At 42.7% G+C, this 21,602-nt stretch overlaps 2 protein-coding genes across 11 annotated transcripts in view; one reads left to right on the top strand and one right to left on the bottom strand.

Moving 5' to 3' along the window:
• The window catches only part of SPIRE1 (spire type actin nucleation factor 1), a 172,077-nt gene that overhangs the window by 88,779 nt on the left and 61,696 nt on the right, over positions 1-21,602 (top strand). For all 10 annotated transcript variants that reach the window (XR_006172795.2, XM_065585230.1, XM_008164398.4 and 7 more), the window contains one exon: positions 20,792-20,917. Coding sequence is in view for 9 of the 10 variants with exons in the window: in XM_065585230.1 (XP_065441302.1) it covers positions 20,792-20,917 (126 nt within the window). In the remaining variant the exon portion in view is untranslated. The remainder of the gene's footprint in view (positions 1-20,791; positions 20,918-21,602) is intronic.
• LOC135981682 (uncharacterized) lies at positions 16,723-18,485 on the bottom strand. Its single transcript, XM_065585236.1, has 2 exons — positions 17,815-18,485; positions 16,723-17,271 (listed from the first exon to the last, which is right to left on the bottom strand). The coding sequence occupies exons 1-2, from the start codon at positions 18,353-18,355 to the stop codon at positions 16,802-16,804; spliced, it is 1,011 nt and encodes a 336-aa protein (XP_065441308.1). The 5' UTR covers positions 18,356-18,485; the 3' UTR covers positions 16,723-16,801.

Consider the following 21,602-nt stretch of genomic DNA (forward strand, 5'->3'; position numbering starts at 1 on the left):
TGTAAAAAGGCTTTCATCTGATCTAAAATAGCAGTGTTTGACCTTGTTGGCATTTTTCTTTGCCTGTTCTTGTCCTTAAGCCTTTTTTGCTTGTTTTTCTTTATAGAGACAACCTCCTAGGAGCTTTAGTCCCTATGAGTGAGGATATGTTGTGATGAGTATCTTTAGAGAAAAGAGAATTGCATACCAGTAATTGTTGTTCTCTAAGGATATACAGGACAATGCTCCACAAGAGATCACTGCTGGCACACCTTCCTCCCCACAGGGTTGAAGTTTCTGTTGTTTTAATTATCTCTCTATGATTCAGTTGTCTTATAAATTTTTGATGGAGAGGCCACTCTCTCCATAGACATCTTTTAGTTTTGCAATCTTCCCCACACTGAAGATCTGTCCTCTCCACAGTGGGACACCCTCCTCTGTCCCATTTTTCCTTCATGATTATTTTATGATATGCTTGTCCTGCCCTCAGTTCCAAACACACCCTCCCCTTGTGAGGGCATTTACTTAACCATGAGACATCAGGATTTCACTTGATGTCCCCCACTGAAGGAGAGAAACAGGGTATTTTATGGCTCAACTTCCCCCTTTCAGCCAGTAGAAGTGGATGGCTTTTCTCGGACTAGCCAATACTCTCCACTCTTGATAAAAAGAAGAAATAAGAAGGGAATGGTTGATCATCCCACACCCAACAATCTCCTCCTGAAAAGGGGGCAGAGATGGCAGCCTCTCCCATTCTGATTTGTCCTTCCTCACACTAATGAGGAGAAAAATGGGGTGCAGCTTTTGGGACAATCTTCTTTTCTTTTCTCTTCCTAAACTAAAGAAAAAAAGTTCCTTCTGAAAAGGAGAAGCAAAGAGGAACAGCCCTTCTCAATTAGTTGTCTCCCTGGAGCTGAAATCAGGAGGAGTCAGCTTCGTTCTGTTTGATTCTTCAGTGATCCAGGTGTGAGTCCCTTCCCTGAACCGCAAGATATGGACGTTTTGTCACACATGTATGTGAGACTTGGTGTTGATACAGCCAAAGTATCATATCAAATATATTTGATATGAATAAGGGCAAGGTAATGAAGGTTGGAGGAGAAATAAAACATTTAATGTGTTCCTGTTTTTAGATTAACTAGTTTTTTGAGTAGGCAGAAGTTGAGAAGAAAAAGGAGTGCTCAGTATCATAAGAAATCAATAGCTCTATCTACGAGCACAACAATTTTACCTGTTGTTGCAATCACACACGTGGCCTGTCCTCCTGCTAAAAGTGGAGTATTTTAGAAGAAACAGACTTGCTGTTAATGAGAACACCCCTTAGCTAGGGAGAAGGAAGAAGTTTATGTGATATCAGGTCACCTAGAAGAGAGGATTTCTCCAGTTCTGCTGCGGTTTACTGTTTGCAACTTTAGGTCATAATCTTGCAGAGAGTTCAGTATTTCCAACCCTAAGCATTCAAAAATAATTGGTCAGGTCCAAAACAAATCATGAGATTAAAATAAAAATAATACATTTTGGGGTTGTCTTTTGGCTTCTTTCCTTTAGAGTATACTAGAGTCAAGCTTTCAAGCTTTCTTCCACAACCATGAGGACTAGAATTTTTTTTAATAAGAGCGAAGATTCTCGTGTATTCACATGACTCCAGGAGCTGGGGCTTTAAAGTCATAAGAGTTGGCAACTCTGTGAATTCTATATGGGCAGAGCTTATTGAAGGATTGCATAGGCATTACCAAGAGAAGTGTAAGTGGACCAAAAAAGCAGGAATACCCTGGGCATTAATGCCAGACATACTAGGAAAAACATGCGACAGGCTTCCTGTGTGATCTTGGGTAAACCACTTAGGCCTTGATCCTGTTGTATCAATGGGCTTTGGATCAGGCTTTGGGGTTTCTGCCTCTGTTCCCTGTCTGTAAAGTGGAGATACTGCCCTACATTGCAGAAATGGGGGTGCTCTGAGGGTAAATTCATTAATGTTTATTAAGTGCTCAGATATTATAATGATGTGGACCATATAAGCACCTGGATAGATTCTCACCAAGGTATGGGTGTGGTTGGGGTGCCTCTGAGATACAGTGTTACACTGCCACTGCTGAGAGGCTCCTGTGGAACTGTAACCACCCTTCACAGCTGTCCTTCCCTGGAATCCAGGCAATACAAACGCCATTTGCCCTCCTCAGGGGTGGCTGAGCCTTCCCACACATATGCAGTGTGTCATATCACAGAAATATGGCACTAGAAACTGAAATGAAGTAAAAAACAGAGTTGACATTTTATTACTTTCTTGTACCACTTTCCTTTCTTGTAACAGTGTCATTGAGGATGGAGTGAATGCCTTTACTTCCGATTTCTTGGTTTCCATTTGTTTATGTCAGAACAGCTGTTCCATGCCTTCTGCTCCCCTTGATTAAGGCAATTATACATGTTTGGGTCAACGTTGCTGTATTTAATATTTTTAATTGAGATATAATAAATGGTCAGTCAACTAATTTCATTGATTTTTGTCCATAAAGTCTCTTTAGACTGAAACCTTTTGAATAGTGATAATGGATGTAATATAGGTTCACTATTTAGATATTTTAAAGGCATTTAAAAAATCTGTTTTATAAAAGATGAGAATTTTTCCTTTGGCCTTATTAGTACAATCAAAGTTGAAGATTTGAACTTCCTTGACAAAGAATTTGTAAATAAGGAGTTGTAGCATGACAGGAGCCTATTTCTCCATGTGTACTGAGGTCTAAAAAGCAAAATAAGACCCGTTTGGATCGTTAGACATTTCTGTGGTCACTCATTGGGAGTGAAGTTAAGAAGATTGTTAATGGTTTATGTTTGGTTATGCAATTAGAAATCTGTCTTTTGGCTGGGAGTGAAAAATCATGCTTCAGGACAAAACATAAAAGCAAATTGTTCTTACGTCTACCAAGGGGAATTTCGGTGTCTTACATAAGAACACACTAACTGCAACCGTGATTATTTTAACTCTGTGCAGTATGGTACAGAACTGTAAACTACCACCAGGAAGAAGTGCATTATGAGCCTCATATCTTAATTAGTTTTATTAATAAGCTATATTAAATATAACAATGTTACATTAATGATACTCACTATATTAAAGTGCCACTATAAAAACCTACCTCTCTTTTCTCCCTCTCCCTTACATAAATATTAACTTTAGCGCTTCTGACTTTGGGTACTGAAGAACAGTCATGGTTATTTTTAGGTGGCTTTTTGTAAGACTGTTTTTTTTGGGGGGGGCAGTGTGTGTGTGTGTGGGGATAACTATAGCTGCCTCTATATTTTACTCAATGTTTATTTTATGTATAATTTTCTCAATTTTCTATCCTTTCACAAATATGCTTTGTTGGATTTAAAATATCTTAAATTGATTATATACACCAGTTGTTCCCAGCTGAGCCTAGTTGTTGTGTACACGGGGATGGAAGAGCTCAAGAAATCTCCCTCATCCTGTGCCCCATGTACAGTGGCCAGTACAATAACAGCCCTGTGCTTCCCTGAGTAGAAGTAATGCTCTAAGTATCTGTATGACACTAGCCACCCCGTAATGACACCATGAGTGGCAGGGAAGGATTCAGACCATGGAAGCACAGCTGTTCAGAGATCCTGGGGTACACATTTGCAACTAAAATGATGTCATATTATTGGAGTGGAGCAGCTCCTTACTGCTGATCATTCAGGGCTCTGTCTATCTCAGACAATGTAGCTAGTAGTTTCAAAACTTAGTTAAGTAATATTGGTTAAACATACACACAAATAAGCCAGTTAACATATAGTATATACACGCTTCCTACCTGCCCAGTCTTGTCTTATGTCTTCCCAATGCCATTTCCATCTTGTTAATGATGCCACCCTTTGTCTTTCGTCAGGGTCTTGTACAAACGTCTTCACGCCTTCCTTCATTCCACCCCCTTTGTATGGAATGCTCTTGACAAGCTGATCCATAAGGACAGTACCCTCTGATCCTTCAAATCCCTCTTCAGGACCACTCTATCACTATGCCTGAAAGAAATCAGCTAATTAATGGCAAGGTTGAGAGGGAAGTTGTAATAGCTGTCACTTATTTTGTTTATAATAATTTAAAATCAACTGTGTGTGTGTGTGTGTGTGTATATATATATCTTTATATATGTGTATTTACTATATATCCACATACCCCATTTGTATCATCATAAATAAAGTAAATGTCAGCTATTCCCATATGCCCCTAGCCATTAATTAGCTATACGCTCTTTACTGGAAAGATGGTGGGTCTGATGCACAGCCTCAATGTGATGAAGTTTCAGCATGTAAAAATAGGAGTGGGGAAAATGCTTGGCATGGTAAAGTATAAAGAATACCAACATCTACAGCCTTGAATGACTGGTTTAAACCCTGTTCAAAACACAAAACAAAACCCTCCAAATAAAAAAAAAAAAAAAAGAGAGAATTTGGTGAGGTGTTCCATCTAGATAACGTGTTGAATTTCAATAAATTTTAGATTTGTTTTGTGCTTTGCAGTCATTAGAGATGAAAAATGCTACATACCTGGGGGTTTTCTGTTACCATAAGTAGAGTACAGTACTGTTATAGTCATTAGCTTTGGCAAACAGCAATTTGTTGATGGTCTGACTAATGATTTTGAGAAATATTTTAAGTTTGGACATTTAGAATGGAAGAGTTGAGAACATAAAATTTGTACTATTCTGCCCTTCTTCATGAATGATCCCAATAAGAGCTACTCAAAGGAGCACGGGTTTGCAGAATCAGATCCTTATTGTGTATTTATAGTAAAATCATAGAGGAATTTACTAGTTTTAACAAGAGTTAGAGGTTTTGGGATCAGTCCTTCATGAAATCCAAAGGGAATGCATATTCCCTTTGGCCTTGAAATGTCAGCGTTGACCATACAAACTCAGTTTTAATTTCATTTAGCTGATATGTCAGAAAAACAGTCTTTAAAGAAGCAAAATTTTCATTTCAGATATAACTTAGTTAATTTTTTCACATCTGTCTTCCAGCAGTATCTGCATGCACAGCCTATATTTGACAGCTAAAAATAGTTAAGCAATTAGTGGGGAGGAATCAGATTTTAAATGAACAGATTCTAGCCAACAAGTCTGTACAAGCACCTAAAAGAATTTATGGTGATGTAAAAAACTAATGATACTAAAATGCTTCTGTTAATACTGTCTATTTTAAGGGATTATTTAAGACTCTCACATTAGAAAAACATAAACTGGCTTTCACTTGATACTGTTAAATTCTTGATAATTTACTGCATGCAGAACTAAGAAAGATTAGGATTTAAGTCCAGTGAACATGACAGATCCATAAGGAGGATGAGGAGGATTTAGGCTTTAAACTGAGCTGTAGTCTGTAACTATTACTATATTCTTCTGTGTTTTGTTTAAAGTTCCAACTGTTTAAAAAAACCCACAGTAGCAGAAATTAATATTTATAAGATTTTTCTCCAAGAGTGTTGATGAGTTAATTATGACAGAGTAAACATATTATGGAATCTTCACTAGGTTGTGGAGATGGAATGGCTGTGGATTTGAAAATGAGCCAATGAAGTGAGGTGTTAGTCTGTGCCATTTACCTTTTATTCAAGCTTTCAGTGAAGATGCTGTCATCTTTGCTTAAATTCAGCTTACCATTAATGTAAAGTGGTTTAAACTCAGTTTAAAAAATATTCTTTTTTTAATTTATTTTTAGCCAATGGGGAAGTGCCTTGCAAAACATTAAAAACTATACTATTGATCTACGTTTAAGGCTGATTCAGGAGAAAATTATAGTTCGTTCACACTGGCCCCTGCTTAGGTTACAGTGTGTGTGTGGTCCTTGCAAAACAGACTGCTGCTGGAGATGTGGATCTCCCATATTTTGGGAGTAGGCAGGAGGATTAATATAATAGTGGATACCGCCTTAAAAATTACTTCTCAGAATTGTGTTTTGGGACATTATCCTATAAACTCTCCAGCTCACAGAAACCTTGGTTCTCTAGAGCTGTGCTTATAGCCCAATAACTCACATAGCTTAGATGGAAGAGCAGGCTACCTCCAGAGATACAAGTTTTGCATAGCGGCTTGGCTAACCTGGCTGGTAAAGAGCAGGCAATGTTCTGGAGAAGAGGGACCTCAAGAGAAATTTGAAAAGATTTAGTCTGACTTTTTAGAAATCTTTGATTAATTCCTAGTGGAAGGAAACTGAGATGTAACTCTCCTTTTCCCTCCCTACCCCCTTCCTTTCTTTTCCCTCCCTGTCCATACCTTTACATAATTGCTCTTTGTTTTGTTGTTTGTCTTTGTTTTCCCCTTATTTTTTGGAGAAAAAAAATCCAATAAAAATTCCTTTTAAACTGAAGCTGTATGCAGACACTTGTTTTTCTAGATGATGGTTGATTAAAAATGCTTTGCAGTATGAGATTTAAAAAAAAAAAAAAATCAATATGTGTGTGTTAATTTCAAACTGAAAAATGCTGGATTGACAGCTATTGCAATTGCATGCAATATCTTTGGGGACCATATTATATTAAATCTATGAAAGGTTTATATATGATTGTGTCCTGTTCCATAGGGGAGGTTTACCACAGCTCCCTCAGGAACTAAAAACATGGGGGTGATTAAGGTGAGATACTCAGATTCTAGAGCAGGGGTGGGAAACTTTTTTTGGCCTGAGGGCCGCATCAGGTTTCGGAAATTGTATGGAGGACCAGTTAGGGGAGGCTGTGCCTCCCCAAACAGCCAGGCATGGCCTGGCCCCAACCCCCTATCTCCCCCCCCTCTGCTTCTCTCCCCCTGACGGCCCCCCCAGTACTCCTGCCCCATCCAACCCCCCCGTTCCCTGATGGGCCCTCCCCAAGACCCCTGCCCCATCCACACACACCTTCGCTCCCTGTGTCCTGACTGCCCCCGGAACCCTCACCCAACCCGTCCTCTCATTCCTGAATACCCCCCTCTCTGACGGTCAGGAAGAAGGGGTGGTTGGATGGGGCAGGAGTCCCGGGGTGGGGCAGTCAGGAATGAGAGGAGGGGTTGGATGGGGCAGCGGGGGACAGTCAGGGGGTGGGGGCTCTAGGGGTGGTCAGGAGACAGGGAGTGGGGGGGGGCGCATAAATGGGGCGGGGGGGGGGTGGATGGGGCAGCGGGGGGCAGTCAGGGGCAGGCTTTCCGGGGGCAGTCAGGGAGCTCATTTTCACAATATAATTTCTTTTACATCACAACATCTAGATTATGTGCACAGAGAGAGAATCATAGTGCTTCTATAAAATAACTTTGATACAGGTAACAGCTCAGGCTGAGTTGTATCCTTAGAACATGTGGCAATTCCACACTATTGTGGATTTGTCTGAAACTTAGTCCTATTGAATGTTCATTGATTTGCTCTATAAAAGTAATATTTCTTCTTGCTGCTTTACATTGCCAGAAGTGTGCCTCGTACATATTGTGTTGGAACTCTAAGACTGTAGCAAATGCATTATAAGCCCAGTGCATGCAGGCTATATAGTATTTTATACTTTGTAGAATACTTTGAGCACTGATAGCTTGCCTTTGGGTCCCCTGGGGAAAAAATCCTTTTATTCTCTACAGAAAAGATAGATACAGAAAAGATACAGGAAAGATAGCATAAGAAGATTAAAAGTAGAAACAATTTTTTCTCTATTGAACTCTGATCCCAGACAGACTAGGGTGTCGTGGTGCAGATTTCAAATATTTATTGGCAAAAAAAACTTGTGCACTAGGCAAGCAAACTCCAACAGATCAGTCAGTTGTGAATGTGTGTTGTAATTTGGTTTAGCTCTTGATAGAATGCATTCACATAGTCATGGGTTGTGCTTTCTTTTAACACTGGATAGGCTTCAAGTATCAGGGGGTAGCCGTGTTAGTCTGTATCTACAAAAACAACAAGGAGTCTGGTGGCACCTTAAAGACTAACAGATTTATTTGGGCATAAGCTTTCGTGAGTAAAAACCTCACTTCTTCGGATGCAACCGAAGAAGTGAGGTTTTTACTCACGAAAGCTTATGCCCAAATAAATCTGTTAGTCTTTAAGGTGCCACCAGACTCCTTGTTGTTTTTACTGGATAGGCTTGATGCACACTGTTTCTTGGTGAATTGAGGATGAATCCTGAGAGAGGAGCTGGCAAGGGTCTGATATTTACATAATGTCTGTTTTCTGTGACCTATGCAATACACTAATCTTCTCAGTGATCTAAGCAAAAATTGAATGCTTTGAGTCAATCTGTTCTAGATAGAGTCATGAAGAAATTCTTCATAATAAAGGAACAGTTAAAAATAGAAATGCTTGTTGATTCAGTTAAGTATTTTTTAATGACTGGTAATACTTACATTATTCCACCATTTTACAAAAATACAGTAATTTTTTTAAATGTACGTTTTGATAGGTTTTCTGAAAACAGAACAAACAGCCCTTGTATTAAACATAGGACTCTGTGAGAACATTCACTCCCCTCAAGATAGGCTTGAACTGCAGCATGAGGGGAGAAAAGGCAAGCCCCAGAATCACTAAAGCACCCTACCCAGCTGCTCTACAAAATCACCGTTTCAGTTGGAGAGTTCTGAATGGATGAAAAGATTTGACATAAAGGTTTGAAGATCTGATTGAAATAATTGTGGACTGCTATGGCATGTGAAGTTCTAAGGGTTTTTTAATGCCTGACTCGTTCTTTTGGATCTTAAAATACATGGACTATATTAATGCTAGATGGGTGTGCATTAGGTATGTTAAAGAAAAACACCTTTTAAAACACCATCCAGTTGCTAAATTTTCAAGCAAGCAGCTTCATGCCTTTCCCCCATGCTGCCCTCATGCCTGGAGTTGCTCCCCATAAATGTCTGCAAAAGTAACTCATTATCCGTCTTCAAAACCGTCTGTAAAACTCTACTTTGCTACTTTATAGGACTGGGAGTCAGGAGAGTAATGCCTCCCTTAAACATTATAAAAGGTTTTGTGAGAACTTTCCATCTTTCTGGGCAAAATTTTTCTCTTTAGAGTGACTTGTTCAGTTTCCAGTGTTTCCCCCAGGAATTGAAATGAGGGGAGGGAGGAATGTTAGAATTTACAAGGGGGTGGGGAGTCAGGGCCAATGAGGGGTGAGTCCATGAGGATGAAGGTGGGCTGTATGGCACCATAGTAAAAACTGAAAAATGTTTCATGACCATTTTATTAGATTTAACCCATGTTTTAAAATCATCATATAAATTAAAGTTGGCTGCTCAAGCCTTCTATGAAGCACTACATCTACATCCTTCTTGGTTTCTTGTTATAATTTTGCACAACTCTGTTAATGAACTTCTTGAATGCAATGTGTTCATCTTTGGTGGCTTCTCGTGTGTCCGGTACTTCCATTTCTTCAATTGATATGCTCATTAGTTCATTCACATGATCAGGCAGAAGGCGACTTCTTTCAGAACACACAATTCTATTCAATGATGAAAAAGAACGCTCAACTGTAGCTGTTGTGTTTGGGAGTAGCAAGAGATGAATTCCTACTATTTCATCCCAGGAAACATAGCACAAAGATCGGGTCAAGCCACTAGTGATGATAAAAAAGAAGTTGAAGTCAAATCTTCATTCATTCGTCGTATGATATTTCACTCTGTGTTCAAATTCTCTATTCTGTCCTGAGCACATGGCAGCCCCATTGCTGATAGTGCCTCACTCCACTGAACTGTCAGTATTTTTTCAGACAGGGATCTGTAAAAACTACATAGAGGTTGAGTAGAATTTAGAAGTCGCTGTTGTAGATTTTAAGAATCAAGTCTGTGTACTTTTTCAGTTGTCTTAACAAACACTTCTTGTCCTCTTCACTTAAGGATTCAATATAAATTCCTTCATTAGTCAACTTCTGAACTGAAGTCTTTGCTTCTTCCAGTACTTTTTCAATGGATAGATCTCTGATTGATCCAAATGTAGCTTCTATTGCTGGTCAAAGATCTACTACTTTGGTAGATGCCTGGATGGCATTGTTTAATGACCCAAGTGGTTTCAACAGTAGACTTACAAGAGAGAGAATGGCAATAGTCTTCTCTGAACGTAGTAACAAAAGTAATCCACCACCCTCACTACTTAGATCCTCCCATCTTGGTGGACACTTTCCAAAGCCAGTAATAATGGCTGCAGTAATTTTAAGACAACAGCCACGTTCATGAGAAAGTCAGTGGGTTTTCTCAGGTTGGACTAGTTTGAACTTCAGTCCCAGTGTATCTTCTATAGTTTCCAAGATATTCACTCTTTTTGGACTCTTGCTGAAAAAAGAATATAATGAAGACATTAAATTTATAGCTTTTTTAATGTCTTTTGAAGAGTCTGCAGCTCGAACTAGCGCTAATTGGAGCAGATGGCCTCTGCAGTGTGTATAGGAGAGATTAGGGTTACACTTTTCTCTGAGCAAAGCTTGTATTCCACCATGTCTTCCAGAGAAGTTTGCAGTTCCATCAAATGCACAAGCAGCCATCTGTCTGGAGTCCAATTGACAAGCATTTAACTCTTCTAAGATGTGGGTTGTCACAGATGCAGCTGATGTGTCTTTTATAACTTGAACATCTAGAAAGATAACGTACGCAATGACTTAATACTTGATGCCCATTTGCATTGGTGCATTCATCAGCCATGTATGCACATTTTTTGAATGTGGTGAGAGAGTTCTTCACTTTTTCAACTGTTGAATCTTTCACTGTTGCACTGCATGCTTCTAGCCAGTCAGTTGAGTTTTTGCAGAAAGATATAGTGAGCATTTGCTGGTCTTTTTCAGAACCAGTGTTCAACTTCAGGATGAACAAGTGACAATACACTTAACATTGGCCTCCAGTTTGTAGTGGTATCTCTTGCTTAAATAGAAAGTATGATGCCACAGCCATGTTTGTTCGCATGAACTATGTTGTCTCTCCAGCCTCATTAAGTACTTCTAAAATTGGCTTTGAAAGTGGGCTTATAAGGCTTTCTGCATGTTGATACACTCCAGAGGCCTGGTGTTTTGCAGTCTTTTCATGTAGTTTGTCAGCATTGGCTTTGTTGATCGGTCTGACAAACCAAGCTCCTCCACTTTTACCAGTTATAGCATTGGAAAGCTTTCCTTCTTCGTAAGCTTTTTTGCAAGAGGGATGCACCAGGAGCCATCTTTTGTAACTTCAATAAATGGGAACACTTTGACTGACAAACATCGGGAACTGCCTTAAGGTTTTGGAGACACTGTTTCTTCAGTAGGCAGCTGTATTTGTGTTTCGGGCTGGTCAGATGTAGATACACCACTTGAACCTTCAAATGACATGTTGATATATTCTTGGTTCTTGATGTGTTCTTCACCTTGATTGGTTTTTGAGGCCTTTGAGTGGAAAAGTTGTTGCATTGTTTTTTGTCTTTTCATTTTCTCTTTGAGCTGCAACATATAAAAGAGAGATGAATAAATTAAATGTTTTGTTAGGATAATGCAGATTTAACATAAGGATAATGCAAATTACACCAAAACGCATAACAGTTCTAGATTTCTAAAACAAATATATATTAGTTCTAGATTTCTAAAACAAATATATATTTGTTTTAAATTTATTTAAATTGACTTTTGAAAAGTAAGCCATCATGGGATAAGAGGGAAGTCCTCTCATGGATCAGTAACTGGTTAAAAGATGGGGAACAAAGGGTAGGAATAAATTATGAGTTTTCAGAATGGAGAGAGATAAATAGTGGTATCCCTGAGGGATTGGTACTGGGACCACTACTGTTCAACATATTCATAAATGATCTGGAAAAATGGGTAAACAGTGAGGTGGCAAAATTTGCAGATGATACAAAACTATTCAAGATAGCTAAGTCTAAAGCAGACTGCGAAGAGTCACAAGGGATCTCACAAAACTGGGTGACTGGGCAACAAAATGGCAGATGAAATTCAATGTTGATAAATGCAAAGCAATGCACACTGGAAAACATAATCTCAACTATATATACAAAATGATGGGGTCTAAATTAGCTGTTAACACTCAAGAAAGATGTTGGAGTTTTTGTGGATGGTTCTCTGAAAATATCCACTCAATGTGCAGCGGCAGTCAAAAAAGCAAACAGAATGTTGGGAATCATTAAGAAAGGGATAGATAATAAGATAGAAAATATCATATTGCGTCTATATAAATTCATGGTACGTGCACACCTTGAATACTGTGTGCAGATCTGGTCACCCCATCCCCAAAAAGATATATTGGAATTGGAAAAGATACAATAACTAAACTAAAATAGTTATTGGGCAACTAAAATATTTAGGGGTATGAAACAGGAGGCGAGATTAAAATGACTGGGACTTCTCAGCTTGGAAAAGAGACAACTAAGGAGGGATATGATAGAGGTCTATAAAATCTTGACTGGTGTGAAGGAAGTGAATAAGGAAATGTTATTTAATCCTTCTCATAACACAAGAACTAGCAGTCACCAAATGAAATTAATAGGCAGCAGGTTTAAAAAACAAACAAAAGGAAGTACTTCTTCACACAACATAAAGTCAACCCCTGGAACTCTTTGCCAGGGGATGCGGTGAAGACCAAAACTATAACAGGATTAAAAAAAGAACTAGATAAATTCCTGGAGAATAGGTCCCTCAGTGGCTATTAGCCAGGATGGGGAGGAATGCAACACCATGCTCTGAGTGTCCCTAGCCTGTTTGCCAGAAGCTGAGAATGGGCAACACGGGATGGATCACTCAATGATTACCTGTTCTGTTCATTCCCTCTGAAGCACCTGGCCTTGGCCACTGTTGGAAGACAGGATACTGGGCTATATGGACCATTGGTCTGACCCAGTATGGCCATTCTTATGTAAAAATTATTTGTAATAATAAAAATGTTTAGTACAGAAACTCCCCAACATAATGACCTCTCAAGATAGCAACAATGTGAGATAACAACCTTGGCAAATAATGCATTTTTAAAATCTTGGCCTACTAGTTTCCATTCCCAGTCACAAATCTAGCATTCTGGAGCAAAGTCACTAAAATATAGTCCAACAAACAAACGTTTATTTAACATGCCCCTCACTTTTCCCTCTACCGCACCCCACTCACCAGTGTTGTCCTCGGAAAGCGAGACTCAGAGTTCAGAGGTGCTTTCACATGAGTTCACCTCCCAGGTGGGGGGCAAGAAGGCACCTTGCTCGTTCCTCCAGCTGTTCACTGTTCGTTCTGGCCACGGTTGTTCATTGTGCCACCGTTCACTCCATTGCTCTGTTGCCAATGGCCCTGCGCCGTCACCTTCTGCTGCCACCTGCCACTGTGACCTCTGTGAGGGTATGTCTACACTACGAAATTAGTTCGAATTTATAGAAGCCGGTTTTATTGAAATCGGTTGTATACAGCCGATTGTGTATGTCCACACATAAAATGCTCTACGTGCTCTAGTCGGCAGACCGCGTCCACAGTACGAGGCTAGCGTCGACTTCCGGAGCATTGCACTATGGGTAGCTATCCCACAGCTATCCCACAGTTCCCGCAGTCTCCGCCGCCCCTTGGTATTCTGGGTTGAGATCCCAATGCCCGGATGATGCAAAACAGTGTCGCGGGCGGTTCTGGGTACATGTCGTCAGGCCCCTCCCTCCCCCGTCACAGCAACGGCAGACAATAGATTCGCGCCTTTTTATCTGGGTTACCTGGGTTACCTGTGCAGACAACATGGAGCCCGCTCAGCACAGCTGAGCTCACCGTCACCATATGTCCTCTTGGTGCCGGCAGACGTGGGACTGCATTGCTACACAGCAGCAGCTGCTAACTGCCTTTTGGCGGTAGACGGTGCAGTAGACTGGTAGCCTTCATCGGCGATCTGGGTGCTGGCAGCCGTGGGGCTTGCCTTTTGGCAGTAAATGGTGTATTATGACTGTTAGCCGGCCTATTACAAGTCGGGTCATCGCACGTTAGCAGAGTCTTCCCCGAGCAGCCGATTGTGCAATAGGCCTGAAGACCATCGTCATACACCGCCCCGTATTTGCTGCCAAGCACCCAGAAAGATGCCGAGGGCTATCAGTCACGCTGCACCGTCGTCTTAAGATGTAAAAAAATAGATTTTCTCTGTATTCATTTGCTTCCCCCTCCCTCCGTCAAATCAACGGCCTGCTAAACCCAGGGTTTTCAGTTTAATCTTTGGGGGGGACCAGTCTGTGACAGTTGTTTGTGTCTCTCCCTGATGCACAGCCACCGTTCTTTATTTTAATTCCCTGTGCCTGTACGCCATGTCGTCACTCGGCCCCCCTCCCTCCTTCCCCTAGGCCGTCAGATACTACGTTTGCGCCACAGCTCGAGCCGAGAAGCGGTTCGCGCCTTTTCTTTGAATTCTGGGTTGAGATCCCAATGCCCGGATGATGCAAAACAGTGTCGCGGGCGGTTCTGGGTACATGTTGTCAGGCCCCTCCCCCCTCGTCACAGCAACGGCAGACAATAGATTCGCACCTATTTACCTGGGTTACCTGTGCAGACAACATACCACGGCAAGCATGGAGCCCGCTCAGCTCAGCTGAGCTCACCGTCACCATATGTCCTCTGGGTGCCGGCAGACGTGGGACTGCATTGCTACACAGCAGCAGCTGCTAACTGCCTTTTGGCGGTAGACAGTGTAGCATGAGTGATAGCCGTGGGGCTGGCAGCCGTAGTGCTGCATTGCACCAGCCCCTTCCAGGCGATGGTATATTATGACTGGTACCCATCGTCGTCATACTGGTATGGCTGTCAATCATGGCCACCTGGGCAGACATGCTACTGTTTTGATGATGACGGTTACCAGTCATAATATACTATTTTCTGCCAATTGCCCAGTATTGTCTGCTAAGCACCCAGAAGAGGCCGAGGGCGATGCTGGGTGCTGGCGGACGTGGGGCTGGCAGACGTGGGGCTGCATTGCTACACAGCAGCAGCCCCTTGCCTTTTGGCAGATGATGGTATTTTATGATTGGTAACCATCATCATCATATTGGTATGGCTGTCACTCATGCTGCAGCGTCGGCTGCCACCTTAAGATGTAAAAAATAGATTTGTTCTGTGTTCATTTGCTTCCCCTTCCTCCGTGAAATCAACGGCCTGCTAAGCCCAGGGTTTCCAGTTTAATCTTTGGGGGCACCATTCTGTGTGACAGTTGTTTGTGTTTCTCCCTGTTCCTGTACCTGTACGCCATGTCGTCACTCGGCCCTCCCTCCCTCCCTCCCGCCCTCCTTCTCCTGGTCCATCAGATACTACTTTCGCGCCTTTTTTCTGACCAGGCGCCATAGCTAGCACTGGGATCATGGAGCCCGCTCAGATCACCGCGGCAATTATGAGCACTATGAACACCACGCGCATTGTCCTGGAGTATATGCAGAGCCAGAACATGCCAAGGCGAAACCCGGACCAGGCGAGGAGGCGATTGCAGCGCGGCGACGAGAGTGATGAGGAAATTGACATGGCCATAGACCTCTCACAAGGCACAGGCCCCAGCAATGTGGAAATCATGGTGTTACTGGGGCAGGTTGATACCGTGGAATGCCGATTCTGGGCCCGGGAAACAAGCACAGACTGGTGGGACCGCATCGTGCTGCAGGTATGGGACGATTCCCAGTGGCTGCGAAACTTTCGCATGCGTAAGGGCACTTTCATGGAACTTTGTGACTTGCTTTCCCCTGCCCTGAAACACCAGAATACCAAGATGAGAGCAGCCCTCACAGTTGAGAAGCGTGTGGCGATAGCCCTGTGGAAGCTTGCAACGCCAGACAGCTACCGGTCAGTCGGGAATCAATTTGGAGTGGGCAAATCTACTGTGGGGGCTGCTGTGATCCAATTTGCCAGGGCAATGAAAGACCTGGTGATAGCAAGGGTAGTGACTCTGGGCAACGTGCAGTCAATAGTGGATGGTTTTGCTGAAATGGGATTCCCAAACTGTGGCGGGGCCATAGACGGAACCCATATCCCTATCTTGTCACCGGAGCACCAAGCCACCGACTACGTAAACCGCAAGGGGTACTTTTCAATGCTGCTGCAAGCCCTGGTGGATCACAAGGGACGTTTCACCAACATCAACGTGGGATGGCCGGGAAAGGTACATGATGCTCGCGTCTTCAGGAACTCTGCTCTGTTTCGAAAGCTGGAGGAAGGGACTTTCTTCCCGGACCAGAAAGTGACCATTGGGGATGTTGAAATGCCTATCGTGATCCTTGGGGACCCAGCCTACCCCTTAATGCCATGGCTCATGAAGCCGTACACAGGCAGCCTGGACAGGAGTCAGGACCTGTTCAACTACAGGCTGAGCAAGTGCCGAATGGTGGTGGAATGTGCATTTGGACGTTTAAAAGCGCGCTGGCGCAGTTTACTGACTCGCTCAGACCTCAGCGAAAAGAATATCCCCATTGTTATTGCTGCTTGCTGTGCGCTCCACAATATCTGTGAGAGTAAGGGGGAGACCTTTATGGCGGGGTGGGAGGTTGAGGCAACTCGCCTGGCCGCTGATTACGCGCAGCCAGACACCAGGGCGGTTAGAGGAGCACAGCAGGGCGCGGTGCGCATCAGAGAAGCTTTGAAAACGAGTTTTTTGACTGGCCAGGCTACTGTGTGAAACTTCTGTTTGTTTCTCCTTGATGAACCCTCCAACCCCCCCCCCCCCCCCCCGACCCGGTTCACTCTACTTCCCTGTAAACCAACCACCCCACCCCACCCTCCCCTCCCCTCCCGCTTGCAGAGGCAATAAAGTCATTGTTTTTTCACATTCATGCATTCTTTATTAGTTCCTTACAGAGGTAGGGGGATAATTGCCAAGGTAGCTGGGATGGGTGGGGGAGGAGGGATGGAAAAGGACATACTGCATTTGAAACTTTAACTCTTATTGAAGCCCAGCCTTCTGATGCTTGGGCGATCATCTGGGGTGGAGTGACTGGGTGGACGGAGGCCCCCCCACCGTGTTCTTGGGCGTCTGGGTGAGGAGGCTATGGAACTTGGGGAGGAGGGCTGTTGGTTACACAGGGGCTGTAGCGGCGGTCTCTGCTCCTGCTGCCTTTCCTGCAACTCAACCATACGCTCGAGCATATCACTTTGATGCTCCAGCAGACGGAGCATTGCCTCTTGCCGTCTGTCTGCAAGCTGACGCCACCTATCGTCTTCAGCCCGCCACCTCTCCTCTCGTTCATGTTGGGCTTTTCTCATCTCCGACATTGACTGCCTCCACGCATTCTGCTGTGCTCTATCAGCGTGGGAGGACATCTGCAGCTCCGTGAACATCTCGTCCCTCGTCTTACGTTTTCTCTTTCTAATGTTCACGAGCCTCTGCGAAGGAGAAACATTTGCAGCTGGTGGAGGAGAAGGGAGAGGTGGTTAAAAAAGACACATTTTAGGGAACAATGGGTACACTCTTTCATTACAAGGTCGCATATTTCGGCTTGCAGGCAGCCATCGTAGGCCACAGTGTTTTGGCTATTTTAACCTTCTTAGCATGCGGGAAAGGTTGCAAACAGCAGCGCATTTCCCATATCAAGGATGAATTGGGTTGTCCATTTAAAATGGGGTTTCAATGTAAAAGGAGGGGGCTGCGGTTTCCCGGTTAACATGCGGCACAAACACAAGTAAAGCCCCCCCCACACACACACACGATTCTCTGGGATGATCACTTCACCCCTCCCCCCCACCGCGTGGTTAACAGCGGGGAACATTTCTGGTCAGAATAGCAGGAACGGGCGCCTCTGAATGTCCCCCTTAATAAAATCACCCCATTTCAACCAGGAGAGCTTTCTGGAGATGTCCCTGGAGGATTTCCGCTCCATCCCCATACACGTTAACAGACTTGCTTGCTTTTTTTTTGTAATGTTTACAAATATTTACAAAGTTACACTCACCAGAGGTCTCCTGTGTGCCCTGAGGGTCTTGGGTGAGTTCGGGGGTTACTGGTTCCAGGTCCAGGGTCACAAACATATCCTGGCTGTTGGGGAAAACGGTTTCTCCGCTTCCTTGCTGCTGTGAGCTACCTACAGTACCTCCATCGTCATCTTCCTCGTTCCCCGAACCGTCTTCCCTGTGTGTTTCTCCAGTGAGAGAGTCATAGCACACGGTTGGGGTAGTGGTGGCTGCACCCCCTAGGATCGCATGCAGCTCCGCGTAGTAGCGGCAAGTTTGCGGCTCTGCTCCGGACCTTCCGTTTGCTTCTCTGGCTTTGTGGTAGGCTTGCCGTAGCTCCTTAATTTTCACGCGGCACTGCTGTGTGTCCCTGTTATGGCCTCGGTCCTTCATGGCCTTGGAGATCTTTTCTAATACTTTTCCATTTCTTTTACTGCTACGGAGTTCAGCTATCACTGCTTCATCTCCCCATATGGCGAGCAGATCTCGTACCTCCCGTTCGGTCCATGCTGGAGCTCTTTTGCGATCCTGGGAGGACTCCATGACGGTTACCTGTGCTGATGAGCTCTGCGTGGTCACCTGTGCTCTCCACGCTGGGCAAACAGGAAATGAAATTCAAACCTTCGCGGGTCTTTTCCTGTCTACCTGGTCAGTGCATCTGAGTTGAGAGCGCTGTCCAGAGCGGTCACAATGAAGCACTGTGGGATAGCTCCCGGAGGCCAATAACATCGAATTCCGTCCACACTACCCCAATTCCGACCCGCAAAGGCCGGTTTTATCGCTAATCCCCTCGTCGGAGGTGGTGTAAAGAAACCGGTTTAAAGGGCCCTTTAAGTCGAAAGAAAGGGCCTCGTTGTGTGGACGTGTCCAGGCTTAATTCGGTTTAACGCTGCTAAAGTCGACCTAAACCCGTAGTGTAGACCAGGCCTGAGTTGGTCTCTTAAGGTTCCACCCAGCTCTCAGTGATTTCAGCTGAGCTCTCAGTGGGGGAACCTTGCTGCTAGTGCAGACTGGGCTGTCTCTTCCACAGAAACACTGTCCCACAGCAGGTCTAAGCACTTAGACCTGATTATCAGTGATTTCAGCTGTAGTAGTCACTAAACAAAACAGACTATCTATGGAGCCTAATCAACTCTGTCTTTAACCAGTGGAGAGCGGCAGGTCAAATAGTACTTGTGACCCAGGCAGACCATCAAGCAAAACACCTGTCCCCACCCTCTCTCTTTATGCCCTCAATCAGCACAGGCTAAATACAGTTCTACTACCCTTTACTCATACAATAAGAACATTTCATTACTCCCCCTCCCCATTCAAGTGATTTGTAACCCAAACCCAGCCAAAAGCTATCACTTGGTCAACACAGCTCTGTTTGCTCAATACCTAAGTAGATTAGGTGTGAATGTAAATACAATCTGGTCCTGAAGCCTTTCCCCCCAGCTCATCACTAGCTGTCAGGGAGAGCTCATTTAGACTTTGCTTACAAATCATAATTTGAAAGTATTAGGTTGGCCAACATCACCGAAATGAATGCACTGATATTGTCATAAAAAACAGCTGTATAAGAAAGCTAGTCTATGTTCATACTTTTCAAATCTATTATACTTTTTCAGATACATGTATTTTATCATACACTGTACATGCTTTTAAAGTGTGTATTAGTGTTTCAATTTCAATTCAAATTTCCAAACAATCAGTAACTTGGCAACACTGCATGTAACTAGTTCACAAAACTTGGGGGGGATGTGGGGGAAATTCAGGGGGAGTGTAACCCCTCCGAGGGGGGGATTAGGGAAATCCCTGTCAGTTTCTATTAATCTTGATGGTAATTGTATATGTAAGTCTAGAAGCACAATTTAGTCCTCAGTAATTTAAGAGGTCTTCCCGAGTGTTTCAGAGTTGATAGATCTGTCAGTTCATAGCTTACTATTTATTTATTTTTATCAAATTGTGTGCGCTTCTGGGAATGTTAGTGGACGTTTGCTGTGATGCCAGTCTAACTTAAATCGTAGCCACACAACTTTTTCACAACCTCCTTTTAAACCATGCGAACTATTAGGAATAGGCTTACTGAGAATTTCATCTTCTATTTTCTGACCAGTTTACACCCAAAATCTATATTAGACTATCATGTAAATCTTTTCAAAATTTGGCCCTTTACATTGTTTCGTTAGGGAACTCTTTTTTTTTTTTTTTTTTTTTCTTAACAATTGAGTTAAAATGCTTTCACTTTAGAAAGCTCCTGACATCTGATAGAAAACTCTGAAAAACATTCTATTTAGAAACAATTATGCTAAAGTAAAATACACTGTTTTTCTTTCTTCTTTCTTTATTACTAGGAACATCATTTGTGTAGGAACAACATATTTGTTTCTTTGATCATCTTGTCTTGATGCTTGCTTAATGTTATAGTCCTCTTTGTGCAATCAGTGTGTTGCTATGAAGACAATTATGATATTATAAACTAAGAACTATGACCTTGGAAGGGAAAAAGTCTGAGGATCAACAATCCCATTTTCAGTTAAATATCCTATGTATTTTATTTTTAAAAGGGAAGGGAAGAAAAATAATATAAAAGGGAAATTGCCTCCAGGTAGACTGTATTTCAAAGTTTTCCAGGAAGTGACAGCATACTTTTGAATGTCTCCTAATCTCTCCTTCACTCATAGAACTTTTCCTACAAAAATGAAAAGACAGCAGAAAAGTAAAGAAATGTACTTTAATTCCTGCCTGAAATTAAGTGTCTCAAATACAGGATTTCTTGTCCTCTAAATATTCTGTTGCATCTCTATTTTACGTTACAGAATCTTGAAAACAATGTATAGTAGAAACTGTCATTGGTTAAAAAAATAAATTGACATAAATATGTACAGGGAACATTTGCATGCTACACTGTAAGTACAGTGGGTTCCTAACTGTGTTGTGTTAGTAAAAGCAGTGGTGTATGTGTCTATATATAACAATTTTTATTTTCCTCCCTAGTTGTGTGCTGCCCATCTACCAACCCGATCAGAGGCACCAAACCACTATCAGGCAGTATGTCGGGCACTATTTGCTGAAACAATGGAGTTGTACACATTCCTGGCCAAAATTAAAAGTGCAAAAGAGGTAAGCAGTTGGAGAGAATTCTGTGTTGCTGATTTGGTTACCAGGGGAGTGAGTACTGTGAAAAACTTTCTATTTCCGATCACCAGTGACAATCCGATGCTAGAGAAAATTATTTATAAAGTGTCTCTACAGTTCAGCTTTCTGTTTTGTCCTGTACCCATTAATCATGGATATCTGATAGGGGTTAGTGTACTTTCATGATAGACTGTGACCCATAATGTAATGAGGAAAACAAACATTATCTTATGCTTTTCATGTTGCCTTCCTGCCCTCTCTGCCAATGACACCAGGCTCGACATCCTATTTGTCTGCTTCTCCCACAAGTGTCTTCATGCTGTCTTCCACACTTCTTCCAGTGGTTACTTTCCTGAGCTGGTCTGGAAGGGCACTCTCCACTTGGCATTCAGATCACTTCTTCTATGTTACCTAGAAGAAATTAACTGAATAAATGATGGTGAGTTTAGAGAGCCAATAGTGGACAGTTATATGTAAATCAACACGTTGTATTGTGGCACCTTAGAGACTAACAAATTTATTAGAGCATAAGCTTTCGTGGACTACAGCCCACTTCTTCGGATGCATTTATTATGCTCTAATAAATTTGTTAGTCTCTAAGGTGCCACAAGTACTCCTGTTCTTCTTTTTGCGGATACAGACTAACACGGCTGCTACTCTGAAACGTTGT

Source organism: Chrysemys picta, chromosome 2, assembly GCF_011386835.1.
Source record: "Chrysemys picta bellii isolate R12L10 chromosome 2, ASM1138683v2, whole genome shotgun sequence".
NCBI lineage: Eukaryota > Metazoa > Chordata > Testudines > Emydidae > Chrysemys > Chrysemys picta.